The sequence below is a fragment of the Gopherus evgoodei genome, unplaced genomic scaffold (genome assembly GCF_007399415.2).
Source record: "Gopherus evgoodei ecotype Sinaloan lineage unplaced genomic scaffold, rGopEvg1_v1.p scaffold_32_arrow_ctg1, whole genome shotgun sequence".
NCBI lineage: Eukaryota > Metazoa > Chordata > Testudines > Testudinidae > Gopherus > Gopherus evgoodei.
In genome coordinates this window covers 626,321-646,130 of record NW_022059994.1, presented here as the reverse complement: position 1 = coordinate 646,130, position 19,810 = coordinate 626,321, and the positions used below count along the sequence as shown (strand labels likewise).

At 52.1% G+C, this 19,810-nt stretch overlaps 1 protein-coding gene and 1 long non-coding RNA gene across 12 annotated transcripts in view; both read right to left on the bottom strand.

Annotated features, from left to right (window-relative positions):
* LOC115640727 (zinc finger protein 420-like) overlaps nucleotides 1-19,810 on the bottom strand; it is a 168,528-nt gene that overhangs the window by 48,923 nt on the left and 99,795 nt on the right. The window contains exons 1-2 of one of the 10 annotated variants that reach the window (XM_030543653.1): nucleotides 1,311-1,345; nucleotides 282-395 (exon numbers count right to left, since the gene is read on the bottom strand). The exons of 4 other annotated variants lie outside the window; for them this stretch is intronic. In XM_030543653.1, coding sequence (XP_030399513.1) covers nucleotides 282-395; nucleotides 1,311-1,344 — 148 coding nt within the window. In that variant the 5' untranslated portion in view covers nucleotide 1,345. Of the gene's footprint in view, nucleotides 1-281; nucleotides 396-1,310; nucleotides 1,346-14,569; nucleotides 18,480-19,810 lie in introns of those variants that run through there. 5 more of the 10 variants (XM_030543652.1, XM_030543655.1, XM_030543654.1 and 2 more) reach the window with 5 other exon arrangements.
* On the bottom strand, nucleotides 1,399-6,428 carry LOC115640951. Of its 2 annotated transcripts, none has more exons than XR_003997981.1 (3): nucleotides 6,400-6,428; nucleotides 1,971-2,058; nucleotides 1,399-1,437 (listed from the first exon to the last, which is right to left on the bottom strand). It is a non-coding gene; the product is annotated as an uncharacterized LOC115640951 (long non-coding RNA). The 2 variants fall into 2 exon arrangements; XR_003997980.1 differs by lacking the exon at nucleotides 1,399-1,437 and adding an exon at nucleotides 1,457-1,832.

Genomic DNA, 19,810 nt, shown 5'->3' with positions numbered 1-19,810 from the left:
ACAGTGACTGTTGGGGAGCTGGAGACATTGGATTCAGCCGCCACATCCCACCCCAACACTCCCAAGGAAGGAAAGTCAAGGAGGAAATTCCCGACAGTTAACAGGATGGATGGGAAGCCGTGACTGATATTTGCCTTGATGATATGACACCTGCTGACTGCAGCCCTGACCTGGGTGAGATGGGGCAGAACTGAGGGCTCTCGCTCACAGCACATTTTGGGAGTCCCAGCTTTTCCCTTTACTCACCAGATGTTTCTGTCTCAGTTTCCCTGACTCCTCACCTGTGTGGGTGCCTCTTGGGCTCTCTCTTTCCTCCCAGGCCTGGAGATCCGGGACCCACGGCTCTTCCCCTCTTTCCAGCTGGGTGATCAGGTCAGGTTTGGTAATGGGAAATCCTGCTCAGAAGGTGAACATAAGAATGGTCATACTGGGTTACACCAAAAGTCTATCTAGCCCAGTATCCTGTCTGCTGACAGTGACCAATGCCAGGTGCCCCACATAGAATAAACAGAACAGGCAATTATCAAGTGATCCATCCCGTCACCTGTTCCCAGCTTCTGGCAAACAGAGGCTAGGGACACCATCCCTGCCCATCCTGGCTAACAGCCATTGATGGACCTGTCCTCCATGAACTTATCTAGTTCCTTTTTGAACCCTGTTATAGTCTTGGCCTTCACAACATCATCTGGCAAAGAGTTCCACAGGTTGACTGTGCGTTATGTGAAGAAATACTTCCTTTTGTTTGTTTTAAACCTGCTGCCTATTAATTGCATTTGGTAAATCAGGCAAGGTCAGGGTGCATGGAGTCTTGGTAGAGTATTTTTCACAAGGAACATTCCCTGAGTTTAACCTGACCCTACATGGGATTGTGGTAACTCAGACCCATTAGGCATCGGAGGGCAGGGGTGCTGTCACGCCCTCACTAGGAGATCTCAGGGTAGATGCTCTGGGGGACTTGCTGACACACACACAGCTCGGGTGTTAAACTCCTGCCTATTTCCAAAGCTGAAGAACCTAGAGCCCTCCCCACAAATGGAGCAAGGTGAACGGTGCATGAAGGAGAAATAACACAGGCAGGACAATCCCCTGCTTCTGATCCCCTGAAAGCTGGAGAGATGGGGATGAATTAGCCTGTCCATTAGGTTCCTGACTCCCCTGTTCCCTTGAATGGGGTGTGGAGTGTCTCTCACACTGGAGCTCTGGACTACGCCACCCTCCCCGACAATGCAACGGACCAGGGAAGAACCTGACCAGATTCAGACACACAGACCCCACAGCTTCTAATATCTAAGAACATAGGACGCCCTTACCCAGCGAGGTCACCATCTCGTAGTTCTCCTGCATGACGTCCCTGTAGAGGGCTCTCTGAGTGGGGTCCAGCAGAGCCCCCTGCCCCTGGGTGAAATACACAGCCACCTCCTCGAAGGTCACTGGCCTCTGAAACAAGAGTCCCCCACTCAGCACCTGCTGCCCCAGCCACAATCCCACTAGGCACAAGGGAGGAGGCCCAAAGTAGAAGAATCCTACCTGCACCCTGCTCAGAGCAGCCAGGAGGCTTCAGGGGGTGGGAGAAGGTGAGAGCTCCTTGTCCCCCCAGCACACGGAGCAGGACAGGGTCTTCTCATTTCCCACATGCCTGCCAGCCACAGGCTGATCTGGGAAGCAGAGCTCTGAGCCGGGGACAGGGACAGGAATCCCGACAGCTTCCCTGTGTATTTCACAGCAGCCTCTGGCCAGTGGGGTCAGGCTCCAGCACTGGGAGTCTGGTCAGTTTTCCTGGCGTGTTTCCTGGTTCAAAAATAGAGGAATGTTCCCTCCTCCCTCCAATGGTTCTGTTCAGAAAATCAAGCTCTAAATTGAATGTGTCGGAGAAGATTTATCACATCCTGTCTCCTCCCTGCCTCACCCTGTATGTTTCCTGCCCCCCCTCCCCCAGCAAACCCCTCTGCACCTCCCTGAAAATCCCCTACCTGAGCTGGCACCATCACAGCCATTTCCATTCCCTGCCCCCTGGAAGACCGGACAATCCAGAGCGACACGTGGACGTGATTCCTCGGCCTGTCAGGGCGAGAGGGGAGATGGGGGAGGTTTCAGAAGGGGCTTGAGGCCATTTCACACCCTGAGTCCCCCAGGCTCTCTCCCTGCAGACAGACACTCTGGACTCTGCCATGGTAGTAATAAAGTGACTGAGGGTTTTCCAATACAGACCTGGCCCCTCCCACCAGCACTGAACCCCATGAGACACTTTTAAACACTCCCAGGTTTAAAAGACAAATGCTAGAAAAGAGCAGAATGAAAGGAACCACTTTGGGGGATTCACCCTGACATTGGCCCCAAGGGCAGGGCGCTGCTGGGACTGGCTTTTCCTCTGTCAGCTCCTCTCCTTGTTCCCAGGAGAGTCAGTCTGCCCAGGGGGATGCAGGGAATGGATCCCGGCAGGGCTGGGAACCTCCCTCCCCACTTCTTGCTCCTGCTGCCCCTTTCGGTCTCACCCCTCCCCTTCCTGTCTCCATCCCTCCCCCTCTGCCTGGGAGAACTGGGGACTGTCTCGTTCCCATGGGTGTTTGCTCTCCAGGGTGAGCCTGGCTGTGTCACTGGGGGCAGCAGCTCAGGGACCCGCAGACACCCGGGGAGCCCCTCCCCCTCCGGTAGAAACTCATCAGCTGGTCCCTGAACGGGGCCTTTTGTGCAGAGTCACTGTCCTGCCCGGCCCCAGCCCTTTCCCCCAGGTCTCTCCCATCACCTGCAGGCTCCGGCTCAGGGGCTAGTGTGGGGAGAGCCCGGGGCTGCCCCAGGGGGCTGGTTCTAGCCACTGGAGTAACTGCCCATCCAGGCTGAGCGCCGCAGGGACTTTAATGAAGGTCTGTTCCCAGCACAGCCCCAGCTGGGGGCAGCAGTGTCACAGTCTGGGCTCTCAGGCAGAGGAGGCTGCTGCCCCTGACCCAGGCAGCTCAACTCAAGGGCTCTAATATCAAGAGCAGAGACAGACACGTACCAGCCTCCTCCTCTCCCTGAGCAATAGCCAGAGCCCTCTGGTGGCAGCAGTTAATGACTGAGCCTCCCTGTGCTACCTCTGCAGCCTCCAGGGACAGGCAGACAGAGACTGATCCCATTGGCCCATCCACACGCACCCCCTGCCAGAGCCAGCAGTGACTATGGTCTGACACCCATGTGGCTGAGATCTGAATCCTGCCCGGAAATCAGACCAGGGCCCTGGGCAGCCCCAAACCCTCAGGAGACAGACCCCAAAACCATGAGTGGATCTGAAAACCGTAAATTGGGAGTAGGGTGTTGTGGCAAAGTGAGAAAGCTCTTAATGTTTTCTCTGAGTTCTGTGGGTGCCTCCATTTCCCCTGTGCAGTTCTTAAGTATCTAGGTGGTGGGATAAGGGGGTGTGATTGTTGCAGAGCCTTAGAGGGCCAGTGTGATGCTGTTTGCACAAAGAATGGCCGACATCCTGTCTCCGGGCAACTGATGGCCTGGACCCCTCCCCTGCAAAGGTGCCAACTGAAGGTGCTAGAGAACAAAGAGATGAGGTGGCCTCCTGGCCCAGGAAAGAGACAAAGGCCAGAGGAGGGGCTGGAGAGTTTCAGTTTGGAGCTGACTGGGGAAATGGAGGGGGGCCAGATGGGGCTCTGGCCTCCCTGGCCCCAAGATAACTTAGGGGTCCTGTTTTCTGTGCCTACAAGCTCTGTTTTAGACTGTGTCCCTGTAATCTAATAAACCTTCTGTTTTACCGGCTGGCTGAGAGTCACGTCTGACTGCGGATTTGGGGTGCAGGGCCCACTGGTTTCCCCAGGAGCCCCTGTGCACGGTGAGGAAGGGGATGCTGAATGCTTTGAGGTCAGACCCAGGAAGGTCGAAGCTGCGTAAGCTTCTTGCCCTGGAGAGTCTGCGCCCAGAGAGGAGGCTCCCCCAGAGTCCTGACTGGCTTTGTATGGAGTAGTTCAAGAGCATTGCCCCAGCGACTCTGTGACAGGTGTGTGTGTTGGGGGTTGGAGGAGAGCCAAAAAAAAAAAGCCATGATCACAATCTGCGGCAGTTCAGCGGAGGTCCTTTGCCCTGAGCAGGAGTGAGGGACCCTCCACCGAATTGCCGCCGAATAGCTGGACCTGCCGCCCCTCTCCGGAGTGGCCGCCCCAAGCACCTGCTTGTTAAGCTGGTGCCTGGAGCCGGCCCCGGGGGCGGGGATATATGCCTTGTAGCTTTTGAGCCCTTAGGTGGAAGCCTCCTCTTCCAAAGCTATTTGTGCTAAAGGAATTCCCCTCTGGCTGCTGGGTGGGGCAGCCCCTCACCCTCTCCTGCCCCAAGGGGTGGGGGAGCTGCACTTGTATCTCTCCCTCTCATTCTCCCCAATTTCTACCGTTTTTCTCCCTTCCCCAGCTAGTCTGCTCTCACAGTCTCCTCGAAGCCTCCCCTCCCCACATTCCTCCTTTCCCTCGCAATGCCCCCTTCTTGGAGTTTCCTTCTATTGCAGCTCTGTTCCTATCTGCCCCATAAGTCTCCCCTGATTCCCCTGCAACACCACATCCTCCCTCAGCACATCTCCTGCCCCCATCTCATCCTGCCCCCTACAACCCCTTTCATCCCACTCCTGCTCCTCAAATATCCCTGTTCCCCCCTCAATCCCCCTTGTCTACACTGCCTGCCCCTCTTCAGCCCCCTTCTGGTGTAGTGCAAGAAATTGCTGTTTCTAGGAATCTGCTATTTGGGGTGCACTGAGCATGCTCAGTAACGTCTGCTGAAGCCATTGCCCTTCACCCGATCCTTACTGGGCATATGATTCTGTGGACTGCTTTTTACAGGGGTTAAAAAGGGGCAAAGGGGGAAAATAAGAGGGGGAGTGTGACCAGGGTCTGAGCAGGGGGCAAAAATTGACTGGTTGATGGGGTCAAGCAGCTAGGGGGAGGTTTAGGATAGGGGCTGAAGAGTAAAATTGGGGGTTAAGCCAGGGTTAAGCACTGCCAGAGGGTGACAGAGGGCAAAACCCCGGCACAGGCAGGGCAGAGGGGGTAACAGTTACCCTGGTGGACACCCGTGTTTGAGGGGAGCAGGGAGCAAAGGGGCTTTTTTATTTCCTCTCTCACAGACAGCACCTCTCAGCATGGGCTTCCCAGGGCTGGGTTCTTAAAGGCACAGGCATCCGAACGCCTAGTTACTGCTGCTCCTTTGTGTGATAGATTTCAGAGTGGTAGCCGTGTTAGTCTGTATCAGCAAAAAGAACGAGGAGTCTTTGTGGCACCTTAGAGACTAACAAACTTATTTGGGCATAAACAGACCACACAACAAAACCACTAACCCAGGAACCAATCCCTGCAATAAACCCCGTTGCCAGCTCTGTCCACATATCTATTCAGGGGACACCATCATAGGACCGATTCACATCAGCCACACCATCAGGGGTTCATTCACTTGCACATTTACCAATGTGATCTATGCCATTATGTGCCAGCAATGCCCCTCTGCCATGTACACTGGCCAAACCAGCCAGTCTCTACGCAAAAGAATAAATGGACACAAATCTGACATCTAGAATTATAATATTCAAAAACCAGTAGGAGAGCACTTCAACCTCCCTGGTCACTCAATCACAGACCTAAAAGTCGCAATACTCCAATAAAAAAACCTTCAAAAACAGATTCCAACGAGAAACTGCTGAATTGGAATTAATTTGCAAACGGGACACTATTAAAATTAAGTTTGAATAAAGAGTGGGAGTGGATGGGGCCTTACACAAACTAATAACTATTTCCCCATACTAATTTTTCCCCTACTGTTACTCACACCTTCTTGTCAACTGTTGGAAATGGGCCATCCTGATTATCAATACAATTTTTTTTCTCCTACTGATAATAGCCCACCATAATTGATTAGTCTCATTATAGCTGGTATAGCAACACCCATTTTTTCATGTTCCCTGTGTACATATATCTTTCTACTGTATTTTCCACTCCATGCATCCGATGAAGTGGGTTTTAGCCCAGGAAAGCTTATGCCCAAATAAATGTGTTAGTCTCTAAGATGTCACACAGACTCCTGTTCTTTTTTCTCTGTCGATGTGACCCACAGGAGACTTGATTCAGTAGCAACTTTTGACAGAGGTACCCGGACCAGAGGCGCTAAAGGCGAGGGGAAGCAAATTAGGATTAATCAACAAACAAGAACCTTACATATCAGTAACTGCTACTGGTAGCAAATGATGTCAGATAACGCCTCTCCCCACATGCCCCCCCTTTCCCACACAGGACCCCCCACTCGGTTTTCCTCTATTCCAGCCTCCTTCCTCTCAGCCCCATAATTCTCCCTCTGCAGCCTGATTCCCCTGCATCGCCCTCCTCGCACTTCCTTAGCCTCCTCCCCCTGCAGCCCGGGGTGCCGGGGGGGGCGGGTCTCTCTCACCTTCCCTCCGAGCGGGGCCCCCCGGGGGCAGGGGCCGGGCCGGGCTGGGGGCTCTGCCCTGGGAGAGGCTCCTGGGGAGCAGCGGGAAGGGCCCTGCTGGAGATTCCCCTCTCCCGGCTGCAGCCAGGGCTCCGGGCTCCCAGCACCAGCCGCCGGGGCTCGGGGATCTCGCCAGGAGCCTGGGAGCCAGAGTCACCGCAGCGGCTGCGAGTCACTTCCTGCTGCCGGGACGCAGGGAGCCCGGCCATTGTCCCCACCCAGCGGCTCCTGGGTCCTAGCGATCAACTCAAATCAATGCAGCCCCCTGTCCCCTGGGGCCTCACCGCCCCTGGACACAGTTGGGGGCATCGTGCAGAAAAGCTACAGGGTCAATGGGAGGAGAGAAAGGAGACTTCCAGATCCTGGGGGGTGGGGGACAAGGGGTGTTTCTATGGAGACTGGGGATTGTTCCAGAGAGTCCCCAATATCAGGGACACAGATGATGGGGTGCAGAGCCAGGGACGCTCTGTGTGTGATTCGCTCTGGTAACAGACTGGCACAGGGAGTAGTTGGGGAGAGCTGGGGTCTTGTCTGCACCCCACACTCACTGGCTACCAGCTGTGCTCCCCTCGCTCCATGGAGCTGTCAGAGCTTTGCTGCCAGGTTTCCTGAAGTCATTTGTGGGGCCAGATTAACCCATCCCTGGGCTCTAGGCAAAATCCCTTCATGTCTGCCCCCCCACACACACCAGGGATCCCCTCTGCCCCTCTCCCAACTGGCTCCCCCGTGAGCACTGCACTGACTGCAGCTCCCCATCGGGCACCTGCAAATCAGCAGTGAAGCTCTAGCTAATCTGGTTCAGGGGCTGGTGCTCTGCCCACTCAGGTTTGTCCCCACTGACCCCCATCCCCCAATATGACAAGGGCATGGCAGGGGGGACAAAATGGCATGAGCTGTGTTGTGCCCTGGTGCACGGGAGGTCACATTGCCACTGGCTCAATTTTGGCCTCATATGCCCCACACACACACACAAAAAATGGGGTGCAGGCTTTGGGCCCTAGGCATATCCTTAGGTTGCCTTTGCCTTAATTCAGCCCTAACTGCACTTGATCTGGGGCCTGCAGGGGAGTTATTGAGTCGCTGTTGTGTCCAGAGGGGTCTGGTCTCTGCTCAAAGAGAGGAGGCTGTGCTCGTATAGTGGATGCTTTGACCCAGAATGGGGTACCTGTTCTCCCTCAGCTCACCAACTAAAGTGATCCCTGATAGTTCAGCCTCAGAGGGGGAAGAGATGTGACAAACGGGGAATTTTCTGTAATATTTTTGTATGAATAGTGTGCGCGCCTCAGTTTCCCCTATATGTGCCATTATTAACTAGGTATCCAGAAAAGGTTGTTTACTCTCTGCAGAAATCCAGCTGTGATTGATGCCTAGATGTCTGGGCTCCATGTCTATGGAGAGTCTGAGAACACAATGGTCACTTGAATTGCCCAGACATTTGGCACCTAGCTAACCACCATGGATGGCCCTCCTCCCCTGGGCAGTAAGCTAGCCCTGTTTGACCAGCTGGAGAACAAAGGGCTGAGGAGAAGGAGGACCAGGGGACAACGTCTGCTCAGGGACAAGAACAAAGGACTGAGGAGAGGCCAGGTCAGGGGCTGTTAAATGTGGGCTGTTGAAGGCTTAAGACTTTCTGGAACTGGGACAAAAGAGAGGCTGGAGGACTCTGTGCTCTAGGCTGACCAAGATGGACCATGCTGTAACTTTCTGATCTCTGTGCTAACCACGGATACTCTTTGTCTTCCAGAAATCTAATAACCCCTCCTGCTTTCACGACACTGACTGACAATCCTGGCAGATGCTGATCCCTTTGGGTGTACAAGTCTTTCTCGGGTGTCCAGCTCAGGTAGACTCGTTGGGTGGGAAGGGAGCTGAGGGCTCCAAGGTTTGGTGAAGCTAAGTGGCTTGTGGTCAGGAAAGAGTGAGACCCGCAGAGCGGGACTGGCACACTGCAGAGGTCTTCGTGGGAACTGTTCCAGAGCACTGCATTGGGAGATCCATGGCAGGATCTGTCTCATGCTGCTGCCTCCTCCCTTGAGATCTGGGAGCCTGAACTGAGCAGCTGCTGCTCCCCCAGCAGGGTCTGTGCTAGGGAGAGAACAGCTCTGCAGGCCAGTGGTGGGGCACCACTGGGGTGGGGGGTCCAGTCCTCTTTCCCAAGGACTCTGTAATGACTCATCCAAAGTGTCACAGGTTCAGCAGGAGAGATTAAAGGACCCCTGCATCAGAAGATCCCATGGCCCCGGGGTGAGAGCGCTGGGAGCCCCCTCTTCAAATCCTTTCTACCCATCAGGCAGAGGAGGGAATTGAACCTGGGCCTCCCACATTTGGGTGATTAATCTAACCCCTGGGCTACATGCTTAAGGGAGGGATCACCCTGCACTCCCCTCCTCTGGCTGTTTTGTGCAGCTTGATATCTGCCTAACTCATTCTCACAGGCAGGGACCTAAGCCACCTGGCTCCAGCAGAGGGGTTCCCAGCGGTGCATTCACAGGCAGAGAGAGGTGCTGGGAGGCTGCTCAGTGCACCCAGGGCTGGGATTCACCTCACTTCCAGCTGCCTCCGATGCCAGGAAATCTTGCCTGTGCCAGCTGGATGTTAAGTGTCCTACCACAACCAGCCTCTCAGGCACTGGAGTGCTCTCCCCTGGGCTACGCCAGCCCTGCAAGCTAACAACATGACCCACTCCAGCCCCCAAGCCCTTTTGGTACCCAGCCCCCTATCATGGGATGCCCACAGAAATCCCTGATCTGCAGTTCCCCGAGGACCTCTCTGACCCTGAGAACATCCCACTACCAGAGGCCAAGGGCCTCCCTGGGATTTAGCAGTTTCAGTCGGCTTAACCAGCCCATCTCACTGTTGCCATAATGTGGATCTAAAAAGTGCCATGTCCTATAGCATTGGAAAACTACAACTCACTGCTCAGTGATATTCTTGCATGAGGTGCGTGTAGGCGACACATGAAGAGCTGTAACTATATATAAGCAGAAATATGTTCTTAAAAACCTGGCTGTCAGGCTTAAGTCACCCCGCCCCAGACAACGGAATGTGGTTCTTCTGCCTGCCTGAACCTGTCTGCAATGTAAATAGAGCAAGGGCAATGAAATTACATTTCCACCAAGGGCAGATAAAGTCAACCAATGTGGAAGATGCCACTTCCCACTCTCAATGGGAGATGGAAGCCACAGCTCCAAGAAACCTTCCTGCCTCCTGAAGCGCGCTCATTGAACTCTGGAAGCTATAACCAGGCCGCAAAGCCGGCTTGGCACACATTACTGAGCAGATACAAGACGGCCGAGCTCCTGTACACCTGTGAAAAGTGGAACCTTTCAGCCAAGAGGTCTGAAGGTCTCCAGATACTCAATCTAGGCGAGAAACCTGCTGAGACACAAGGCTCAGATTCACTGAAGATAAATGTAGTCACTAGAGAGCACATTTTGTTTGTAACCGCTCCTGGCTCTTTCACACTTACTGGACCTCTCTTAATCCTACGATCCATGAGAATACATTTATTTTTAGTTTTACAACAAACCATCTCAGTGACGTGTGAGTCCTCAGCTAACCTAACAGGGTGGGGCTGTGTGCTGTTCTCTTAAGAGAGCAGCAAAGTCACTAAAGTTCTGTGAGTGCTACACTGAGGAGGATCTGACCCTACACAGGTGGTGACAACCCCTCACTGGTCTGGGCTGAACCCCACAGCATCACAATGGATCTGAAGAAGTGGGCTTTTTACCCACGAAAGCTTATGCCCAAATAAATCTGTTAGTCTTTAAGATGCCACGGAACTCCTTGTTTTAATGGCACTAGAGCAATTCACCTGACACCACCGCTCCGGCATCTAGCTCGAATTTGCTGATAGTAAAACAAAAGGAAGTTTATTTTGAGAGAGACAAGAGAGCTTCAAATAGAAACAAGGGGGAGGGACGGAAACAAAAAAATTCAGAAAACTGGGACAAGGGCCAACACTCACTAGAAGTTACGTTTTCTACCTGATAAAAGATCCTCACCTGAAAGGTCAAATCTTTCGCAGCGTTTGCTAGTCCCAAGGAGCCAGCCCCTAGTCTCCCAGGAAGTATCCCACTTCAGTGACTGGATCAAGGGCATCTTTCTCCACCTTGTGACCCACTGAATCAGTCTTTTGTCTTTATACCCAGCCAGATCGATCCCCTCACCCTCAGATCCTCCTCCTCCTCCTCACTACCACCAGCTTTCAGTGTTTATAGTTCAGCGTTGATGGTTTCCCATTCGTTTTCTGAATTGGCCCAATGGTGGACAGCTAAGCAACTCATTGCATAATGGGCTAGCCAGGGAAAACTCCCTCCCATTTAAATGGGCTGTCATGTCACCAAGACCTGTGAGTCCCTGGTGACTCACTTTCACTCCAACATCATAAGGGGATAACTTTCAATATAGTTATGTTATGACTTCAATATCTCCCATACATGCGCTTGCAATATTTATGAGTATCAACACGTTATAAGCTTTCAGTAGAGATCTCACATGCTACCCCTTATGGATCTATACCAGGAAAACAGGGCATTCAGTGTACTGAGTTTGTCAGGTCTGAGACGGGAGGCGCTTGTATTGAACAGTGAGCCTTTTGCCCATGGGCCTTTGTTACACGGCCCTGAAATCTGGGCTGCAGGGAGAGGTTTATCTCCCTCAGAGGAGCAAGGATTAAGTCGTACCCTCTCCTCAGCATCTCCCATTGGCTGTCTTAGGCAGCCCCCTGCCTAGCACACTGGCTTTTGTGGATCCCATTCATAGGTCCCTCTCTCTCCCTGTGCTTTATATAAGGAGCCTGGGTGACTGAGTCAGGCTTTCTGGATCACGTTGATTAATTTTTCTAGTCTCTTTCTGGATCCAGGCCTTAGCAGCTGCCAGCAGCCGGGTCTTTGGTCTCTAGATAATTGCAGACTAGGCTGAAGCAGGTGGCTCTAGTTACCAGCTGCCATCCCATGTCCCTTCACAGTTTTCTGATGTTCACCGAAATCACCATCCTTCTCCTGAGGGGTACCTAGAACAGTTCCTTTAAAAAAAAAATTAATCAGATGCAGAAAAATCGTTACACCACGCATAGGTGGCGGGAGAATACCCACTTCGGAGAGGCTAATCCACTAGCCCCACCTCTTCTGCCAGTGGCGCCTCCACAAGGTGGAGCTCCAAGCCCCCCTGCGGCCAGAGGAACCCCAAGCTACCGGCCGGCAAGCCCAGGCTGCCCCAAGCTGCCCAGGGACAAGGCAAGCCACTAGACCGACCCCCAACCCGGGCTGGCCCAAGATGCCCAGGGTAGCACCATAAGAACAGCCATACTGGGTCAGACCAAAGGTCCATCCAGCCCAGTATCCTGTCTGCCGACAGTGGCCAATGCCAGGTGCCCCAGAGGGAGTGAACCTAACAGGTAATGATCAACAGATCTCTCTCCTGCCATCCATCTCCACCCTCTGACAACAGAGTCTAGGGACACCATTCCTTGCCCAGCATTCCTGGTAGCTGGCAAGCTGGAGCTCCAGGCCACCGGCTGGAGCTGAGCATCACCTCGGCTTCAGGGAAGAGGGGAGGGAGGCGGGGCCTTGAGGTGGAACATGGGCGGGGCCACAGCCTGGATTAGGGAAGGCTTTGCCTGCCTGGGGGTTTGATACCCGCCGCCCATGACATCGCATCCAAGAGACAACTGCCATTGAGTTGGGTGTACGGCCTCCCTTTGCTAGGAAACAACTACATGAAAACATACCTAGCTCTGAGCACTTTCGAAGGCAGCTAGAGAAGCCCTTTACAAAACTTCTTGTTATCATTCCTCTCCACAATTGCTCCATCCAGATTAAAAACACCCACCTCTTCACATTGATTAACTCTCGTCCTGCCGGAGGTGGGCGAATGGCAAATGCCAGCCAGAGGGGACTGCCGCTGCAGATGATGGGTTTTCCCCACTGACCCATAGACGAGTCAGAAAACCCAATGGATTGGCAGTTCTGGCAGCTGTAGTCTGCGCTGGTGAAGGCTGGGGCTAGAGGCTTCCCAGATGGCTGCTGGGATCCTTTAGTCGAGACAAAGGACACTGGGAATTTGAGAAACTAATTTCTACTTTATTATTTGAAAAGCAAAAAAGAAAAGTTAACCTTCCCCAGCCCTCCCAGTGCTTGGCCTGGCCCAGCCCAGCGCTGCTCCCAGCTCCTGTGCACACCAGGGACAGAGGAACGAGTTAAAGCTGGTAGAAAAGCACAGACAGTCTGTGAGAGACGCCAGGACTCGGTCACAAAGCAGACGTTCCAAAGCAGGAAACATGGGGAGTTCAGGTTTGAGGGAAGCCGTGTGGGGTGAGGGGAGCCCAGAGTGTGTCTATAACCCACGTGCGGGAGACTGCAGTAGGTGAGAAGAGGGCCAGCAGGCTTCCTTTGGGTTGGGCTGGGCATTAGGGCTGGCCAGACCTGTTCATTTTCCTGGTTTCCTTCTCCCTTCTGCCCAGCCTCATCCTCTCAGCAAGTAGGAGACCCTGCCCCTTTCCCATCACTCCTCCTGTGGTGTCATCTGTAGCCCTTGACTTCAGGGACAGCTTTGCCCAGCACTGGTAGGACAATTCCTGTCTCTCTCTGGCACTGCTATAGTGAGTTTACAGTTCTCAGCCTCAGCTCTCTGGATCTCAAGAGCAAACCCAGCGTCTCCCATCCTCTCCCCCATCTGACTGTATCTCACATCGCTGCAGGGATCAGGTAGTACATTCTTTCCCCATTTCAGTCTCTGCCTCTCAGAGTTTAAATCTAGAGCTCAGTGTCTGTGGGATAAATATTGCCCATTGTCATTGTTCAAACCACACAAAAATCACATGACAAGGTTAAAATGAAATATACAAAGGACTATTCTGAAACACAATCATTTGTCTCGTGATTTCCTCAATAAATCGAAGCAACCTATGGCACCAGAGCTGATTTTCAGTGGCACTCACACTGCCGGGACCTGGCCACCAGTCCGGGGAGCTCTGCATTTTAATTTAATTTTAAATGAAGCTTCTTAAACATTTTAAAAACCTTATTTACTTTACATACAACAATAGTTTAGTTATATATTATATACTTATAGAAAGAGCCCTTCTAAAAACGTTAAAATGACGGGCATGCGAAACCTTAAATTAGAGTGGAAAAATGAAGACTCGGCACAGCACTTCTGAAAGGTGGCCGACCCCTGAGCTAAACTAACATCAATGTATGTAACCAAACAGCCTTCAGGAATAGAGAATAACCCACAATCCAGTGTGGGCTTTAAAACACTTTCACGTTCATAAAGTGAAATCCCGGAGAATCTTAAGACTCTTTATGAGGAAAATAAATTTACCCATTTCCCTTTGAACTGGCTAAGCCTGCTTTATTTCACACCTCATGGTTGTTAGTTATAAAAGTTTTAGCATGAAGGAAGAAAAAGAAAAAGAAAGAAAGCCCAACTTCCCCTCTACAAATGATCTAGACTAGCCTCGAAAAGCCTGGAAGGAATTTTTACCAATAGATGGAAACAGCAATAAACACAGAAAGCTCAATCTGTGCTTTCTTCTCCAGCCCTCAGGGGTCTGATTTAGGATCAGGGAAATCAAGTCATTTCTAAGTATGGAGAGCCAAGAAGACTGCGGCAAGTGACACTTTGGGAGGTGGACAGGCGGAATGAGGAGAGGATAAACCTGAGGTGGGCAAACTGTTTGGCCCAAGGGCCACATCTGGGAATAGAAATTGTATGGCAGGCCATGAATGCTCACAAAATTGGGGTTGGAGTGCAGGAGGGGGTGAGGGCTCTGGTTGGGAGTGGGGCCAGAAATGAGTTCCGGGTGTGAAAGGGGGCTCCAGGCTCTGGTGTGGGAGTGGAGGCTCTGGCTGGGGGTGCAGGCTTTGGGGTGGGGCTGGGGATGAGAGCTTTGGGGTGGCAGAGGGTTCTCTGGGATGGGATCAAGGGATTTGGAGGGTGGGAGGAGGATCAGGGCTGGCACAGAGGATTGGGGTGCAGGGAGAGGCTGAGGAGTGCAGGCTCCGGATGTCGCTTACCTGAAGCAGCTCCCGGAAGCAGCAGCATATCCCTTCTCTGACTCTGCACACTGCCCCATCCACAGGCACCACCTCCACAGCTCCCACTGGCTGCAGTTCCTGGCCAATGGGAGCTGCAGGGGTGGCGCTTAGAGAGGGGGCAGCATGCAGAGCGGAGCCCCCTGGCTGCCCCTATGTGTAGGAGCCGTAGGGGAGCTATGCTGCTGGTTCTGGGAGCCAAGTGGAGTGACCTCCAATACTGCTCCCCACCTGGAGTGCCGGAGAGGGGCAAGCTCCAGACCCCGCTCCCCAGTGGGAGCTCGAGGGCTGGATTAAAATGGCTGGTGGGCCAGATCCGGCCCCCGGGCCGTAGTTTGCCCACCCCTGGGATAAACTCTCCAAGGTTTCCCAGTGGAGCATGATGGTGATGGGGGTAGGAGGGAATCCCTCGGACTCACCCCATCACTTGCAAATCAAACAGAAGCTAAAACACCACATTTCACTGTCCCTGCTCCCACTTTTGTGGGATTCTGGTTAATTCTGGCCCATAAGGGAGAAAATGGACAAACCCTAAATGCTTTTCAGCACGGCCTGGAGTCATGTGAGACCATCTGGGAATGAGAGAATCTACCCCCAGACACAGGTACCAGAATGAGGGGTGCTGCTGCACCCCCTGGCATGAAGTGGTTTCCAGCACATCCAGGGTTTACAGTTTGGTTCAGTAGCTCTCAGCCCCCCCACTATGCACACTGTCCCAGGGTCTCCAGAGGGGGACCTCAGTGACTCGAACAGTCACTCTGCTAATGGTTGGGTCCGAATGAATCAGATGCTCAGGCTCAGCCTAGGGTAGGATGAGGTGGGGAGGGTCAGAGGAGATGAACTGGCTGATCCTGATCACGTTTCCTACCATAGACAGACACTCAGCAGCTGATGCTGCTAAGGCAGAAGTGGGATCTCCAGGCCTCCCACGAAAGGCCCTGTGGCAGCGGTTCTCAACCTGCGGCCTGTATCGGCCCAATCAGCACCCAGCTGCAGCCCATATGACATCCTCAGGGCCATACAGGTAGTATTCGATGCAGCCCACATTACACACTATGGGCCACAAATGCAGCCCACAATGGTAAATAGGTTGAAAACCTGCTTTAGTCTGTGGGAATCAGCCCCTCTCAGTGGTGCTCTCTGAATGCAGCGGGGGCAGGGAGAAGGGGCAGAGGGGGTGAGTGATGAGGCAGCACCTCTCTACCCCTCTGCTCTCCCTCGCCTCTTATCCCATCATCCCCAAACACTCGATAGCCCCAGCACTCAGCTCCCCCTGCTTCCCAGCTCCCCAGCCCCAGCCACTCAATCCCCAGTGTCCTCCCCAGAACCTACCAGCCTGGTCCCTTAACAGTTGATCCCCCAGAGCCCGGCGCCCCGGGGGGATTCAGGGAGGGGAGGAGTTACCAGCCCCCAGGGAAACTCACCCTGCAGAGAACAGCTCCAGGTAAGTGGGGGAGCCCAGCCCAGGGGGTGGTGGAAGATGGGGGGCTGAGGACAGGTGTCTAGAGTGAAGGTGGGGCCTGGCCCAAGTGTCCTTCTCCTCATCTCCGTGGCAGGGTGATCCTGGCTGGGAGGAGAAGGGAGAGGGGAGAACTTCAGCTAGGCAGAGGGAGCGGCTGGAGGAGTTTCTCTCTCTCCCTTCCCCCACCTGTGGCCCATCAGCTTAGCAGCCAGGGCTGCAGCAGGGAGGAGGGGCTGATGGGGGCTTCTCCTCTGCCTGGGGTTTGTTTAGACTAGGCAGAGCCAGAGGGTCACAGACCAGCTGCTGCTAGATCCTGCCCCAGCAATGGGCAGCTGGATCCTTGGAAGCCAAGCGCCCCTGATGTGTGTGGAAAGGAGGAAATGGGTTTGCCACCATGGCCAGCCCTAGTCAGGGCCCTGAGAGAATTTCCCTGCTGTGCGGAGGAGTCTCTGATGTCCAACGTGGTGTTGGCGCCGCCTGAAGTTGAGTGGAGTTGACAAGGCTTGATTCCGTGGGAGCACCAACTGAAGATTCCTCCACATTCAAGTTCTCTCTCTTCTGTGGATTGCTGACGGGTAATAATGTGAGAGCTCGGACTGAACCTTTTCCCGCAGTTGAGGTATTTCTAGAGTCGTTCCCTCTTGTGTGAATTCTTCGGTGTTTAGTAAGATTCGAGCTGTTATTGAAGCTTTTCTTACAGTCCAAGCATTTATGGGGTTTCTCTCCAGTGTGGATTATCTCATGTGTAATAAGGGCTGATCTGCGACTAAAAGATTTCCCGCAGTCCAAGCATTTATGGGGTTTCTCTCCCGTATGGATTCTCTGATGTGTAACAAGGGCTGATCTCACTTTGAAACTTTTCCCACAGTCAAGGCACTCATGGGGTCTCTCTCCTGAGTGGGATCTCTGATGTGTAACAAGATTTGACCTCTGAATGAAACATTTCCCACACTCAAGACATTTATAGGGTTTCTCTCCCGTGTGCATTCTGCCATGTATAATAAGAGATGATCTCTGACTAAAGCTTTTCCCACACTCAAGACATACATAGGGTTTCTCTCCCGTGTGCATTCTCCCATGTTTAATAAGGGATGAGCTCTGACTGAAGCTTTTCCCACAGTCCAAACATTTATGGGATTTCTTTCCCGTGTGGATTGCCTGATGCGTAATAAGGGTTGATCTCACAGTGAAACTTTTCCCGCAGTTGAGACATTTAAAGGGTTTCTCTCCCGTGTGCATTCTCTGATGTGTAGTAAGGGCTGGTCTCTGACTAAAACTTTTCCCACAGTCCAAGCACTTATGGGGTTTCTCCCCTGTATGGATTCTCTGATGTGTAATCAGGGCTGACCTCACAGTAAAACTTTTCTCACAGTACAGGCACTTGTAGGGTCTCTCTCCTGTGTGGGTTCTCTTATGCGTAATAAGGTTTATGTTCTGATTGAAACATTTCCCACACTCCAGACATTTATACGGCCGCTCTCCTGTGTGGATTTTCACATGCTTCATAAGGGATGATCTCTGACTGAAGCTTTTCCCACAGTCCCAGCATTTATGGGGTTTCTCTCCTGTGTGGGTTCTCCGATGGGTAAGAAGGTTCGATTTCCGATTGAAGCTTTTCCCACAGTCGAGGCACTGATATATTCTCTCCCCCGTGTGGATTCTTCGATGTTTAGTGAGGTTTGAGCTGTCACGGAAACTCTTCCCACAGTCCAAACATTTATGAAGTTTCTTTCCTGCATGGATTGTGTGATGCATAACAAGGGCTGATTTCACACTGAAACTTTTCCCGCATTTGAGACATTTGTACATTTTATCTGCCATATGGATTCTCTGATGTGTAATCAGGGCTGATCTCTGACTAAAACTTTTCCCGCAGTCCAAGCACTTATGGGGTTTCTCTCCCGTGTGGATTCTCTGATGTGTAATCAGGGCTGATCTCTGACTAAACCTTTTGCCGCATTTCAAGCATTTATGAGGTTTCTCTCCAGTATGAATTCTCTGATGCGTAGTCAGGTTTGAGATCTGATTGAAACATTTCCCACACTCAAAGCATTTATAAGGCCTCTCTCCTGTGTGCTTTCTCCCATGTATAATCAGGGATGATTTCTGGCTGAAGCTTTTCCCACAGTCCAAGCACTTATGGGGTTTTTCACCTGTGTGGATTCTCTGATGAGTGATAAGGTTCGATTTCTGATTGAAGCTTTTCCCACAGCTGAGACATTTATAGGGTTTTTCTTCCTTGGGATTTGTCTGTGGGGCTGCGGTTTGCTTGGGATCCTTGCATCCTATCCCACATTCAATGGATTCCTCCTCTTTCTTTATTGAGTGGTTTCCCAACTGCCTCTCTGGCCTCTGCAGAATTCTCCAAGCTTTGTCCTGTTCCAAGGATTGGGAAAAATTCCCTTTGGCTCTTCTCCAAAAGTTCCCCTGCAGTTCCACTTGCTCGGGATCTTCCTGCTGTGAATTCTTTTCCTTGTTCTCACTCATCATCGCCTCATGAACTGCTGGGGGAGAGAGAGAATCCGGACAGGAGTCATTCCCTGTGCTGGGATGAAAGGACAGAACAGGGAATACCACAGAGGGGAAAACACAACATGATAACAGTTGGGGAGACTGAGAGCTGGTCTACACTACACAGTTAGGTTGACGTACTGCAGCTTACACCAACCTAATTATCAGCGTCCACACTAAAGCCTTGTCCTGCCAGTGTGAGTGCCCTCCTACACCCCAGTAATAACTCCACCTCCAGGAGAGGCGTAGGGCTTATGTTGGTGTAGTGAGGGCTGTCATAAACAGATAGCTAAGGGTTAATGTCTCTTTCACTTGAAGCACCTGACCAGAGGACCAATCAGGAAACCGGATTTTTTTCAACTCTGGGTGGAGGGAAGTTTGTGTCTGAGTCTTCTGTCTGTCTGCCTGCTTTCTCTGAGCTTTGGAGAATTAGTTTCTGCTTTCTAAACTTCTGTTTCTAAGTGTAAGGACAAAGAGATCAGATAGTAAGTTATATGGTTTCTTTTCTTTGGTATTTGCATGAATATAAGTGCTGGAGTGCTTTGATTTGTATTCTTTTTGAATAAGGCTGTTTATTCAATATTCTTTTAAGCAATCGACCCTGTATTTTGTCACCTTAATACAGAGAGACCATTTGTATGTATTTCTTCTTTCTTTTTATATAAAGCTTTCTTTTAAGACCTGTTGGAGTTTTTCTTTACTTCAGGGAAATTGAGTCTGTACTCACCAGGGAATTGGTGGGAGGAAGAAATCAGGGGGAGATCTGTGTGTGTTGGATTTGCTAGCCTGATTTTGCATTCCCTCTGGGTGAAGAGGAAAGTGCTTTTGTTTCCAGGACTGGAAACGGAGAGGGGGAGTCACTCTGTTTGGATTCACAGAGCTTCTGTCTGTGTATCTCTCCAGGAGCACCTGGAGGGGGGAAGGGAAAAAGGATTATTTCCCTCTGTTGTGAGACTCAAGGGATTTGGGTCTTGGGGTCCCCAGGGAAGGTTTTTCAGGGGGACCAGAGTGCCCCAAAACACTCTAATTTTTTGGGTGGTGGCAGCAAGTACCAGGTCCAAGCTCGTAGCTAAGCTTGGAGGTTTTCATGCTAACCCCCATATTTTGGACGCTAAGGTCCAAATCTGGGACTAAAGTTATGACAAGGGTGACGCATTGTCTGCGTAGACACTGCCTTCCTTACATGGGCTGCTGGCTATCTTGTCAATTTCATGGCTCTGCTGGAGCAGTGAAATTGACAAGAAAGCCAGACTCCTGGCTCTACAGCTGGGCTGCTGCCAGGTCTCTGCTCCAAGCCAGGCTACCACCTGGGCTTTTCTCTATGCTCCCCACTAAGAGCCCTGCTACCCCCTGCAATCAT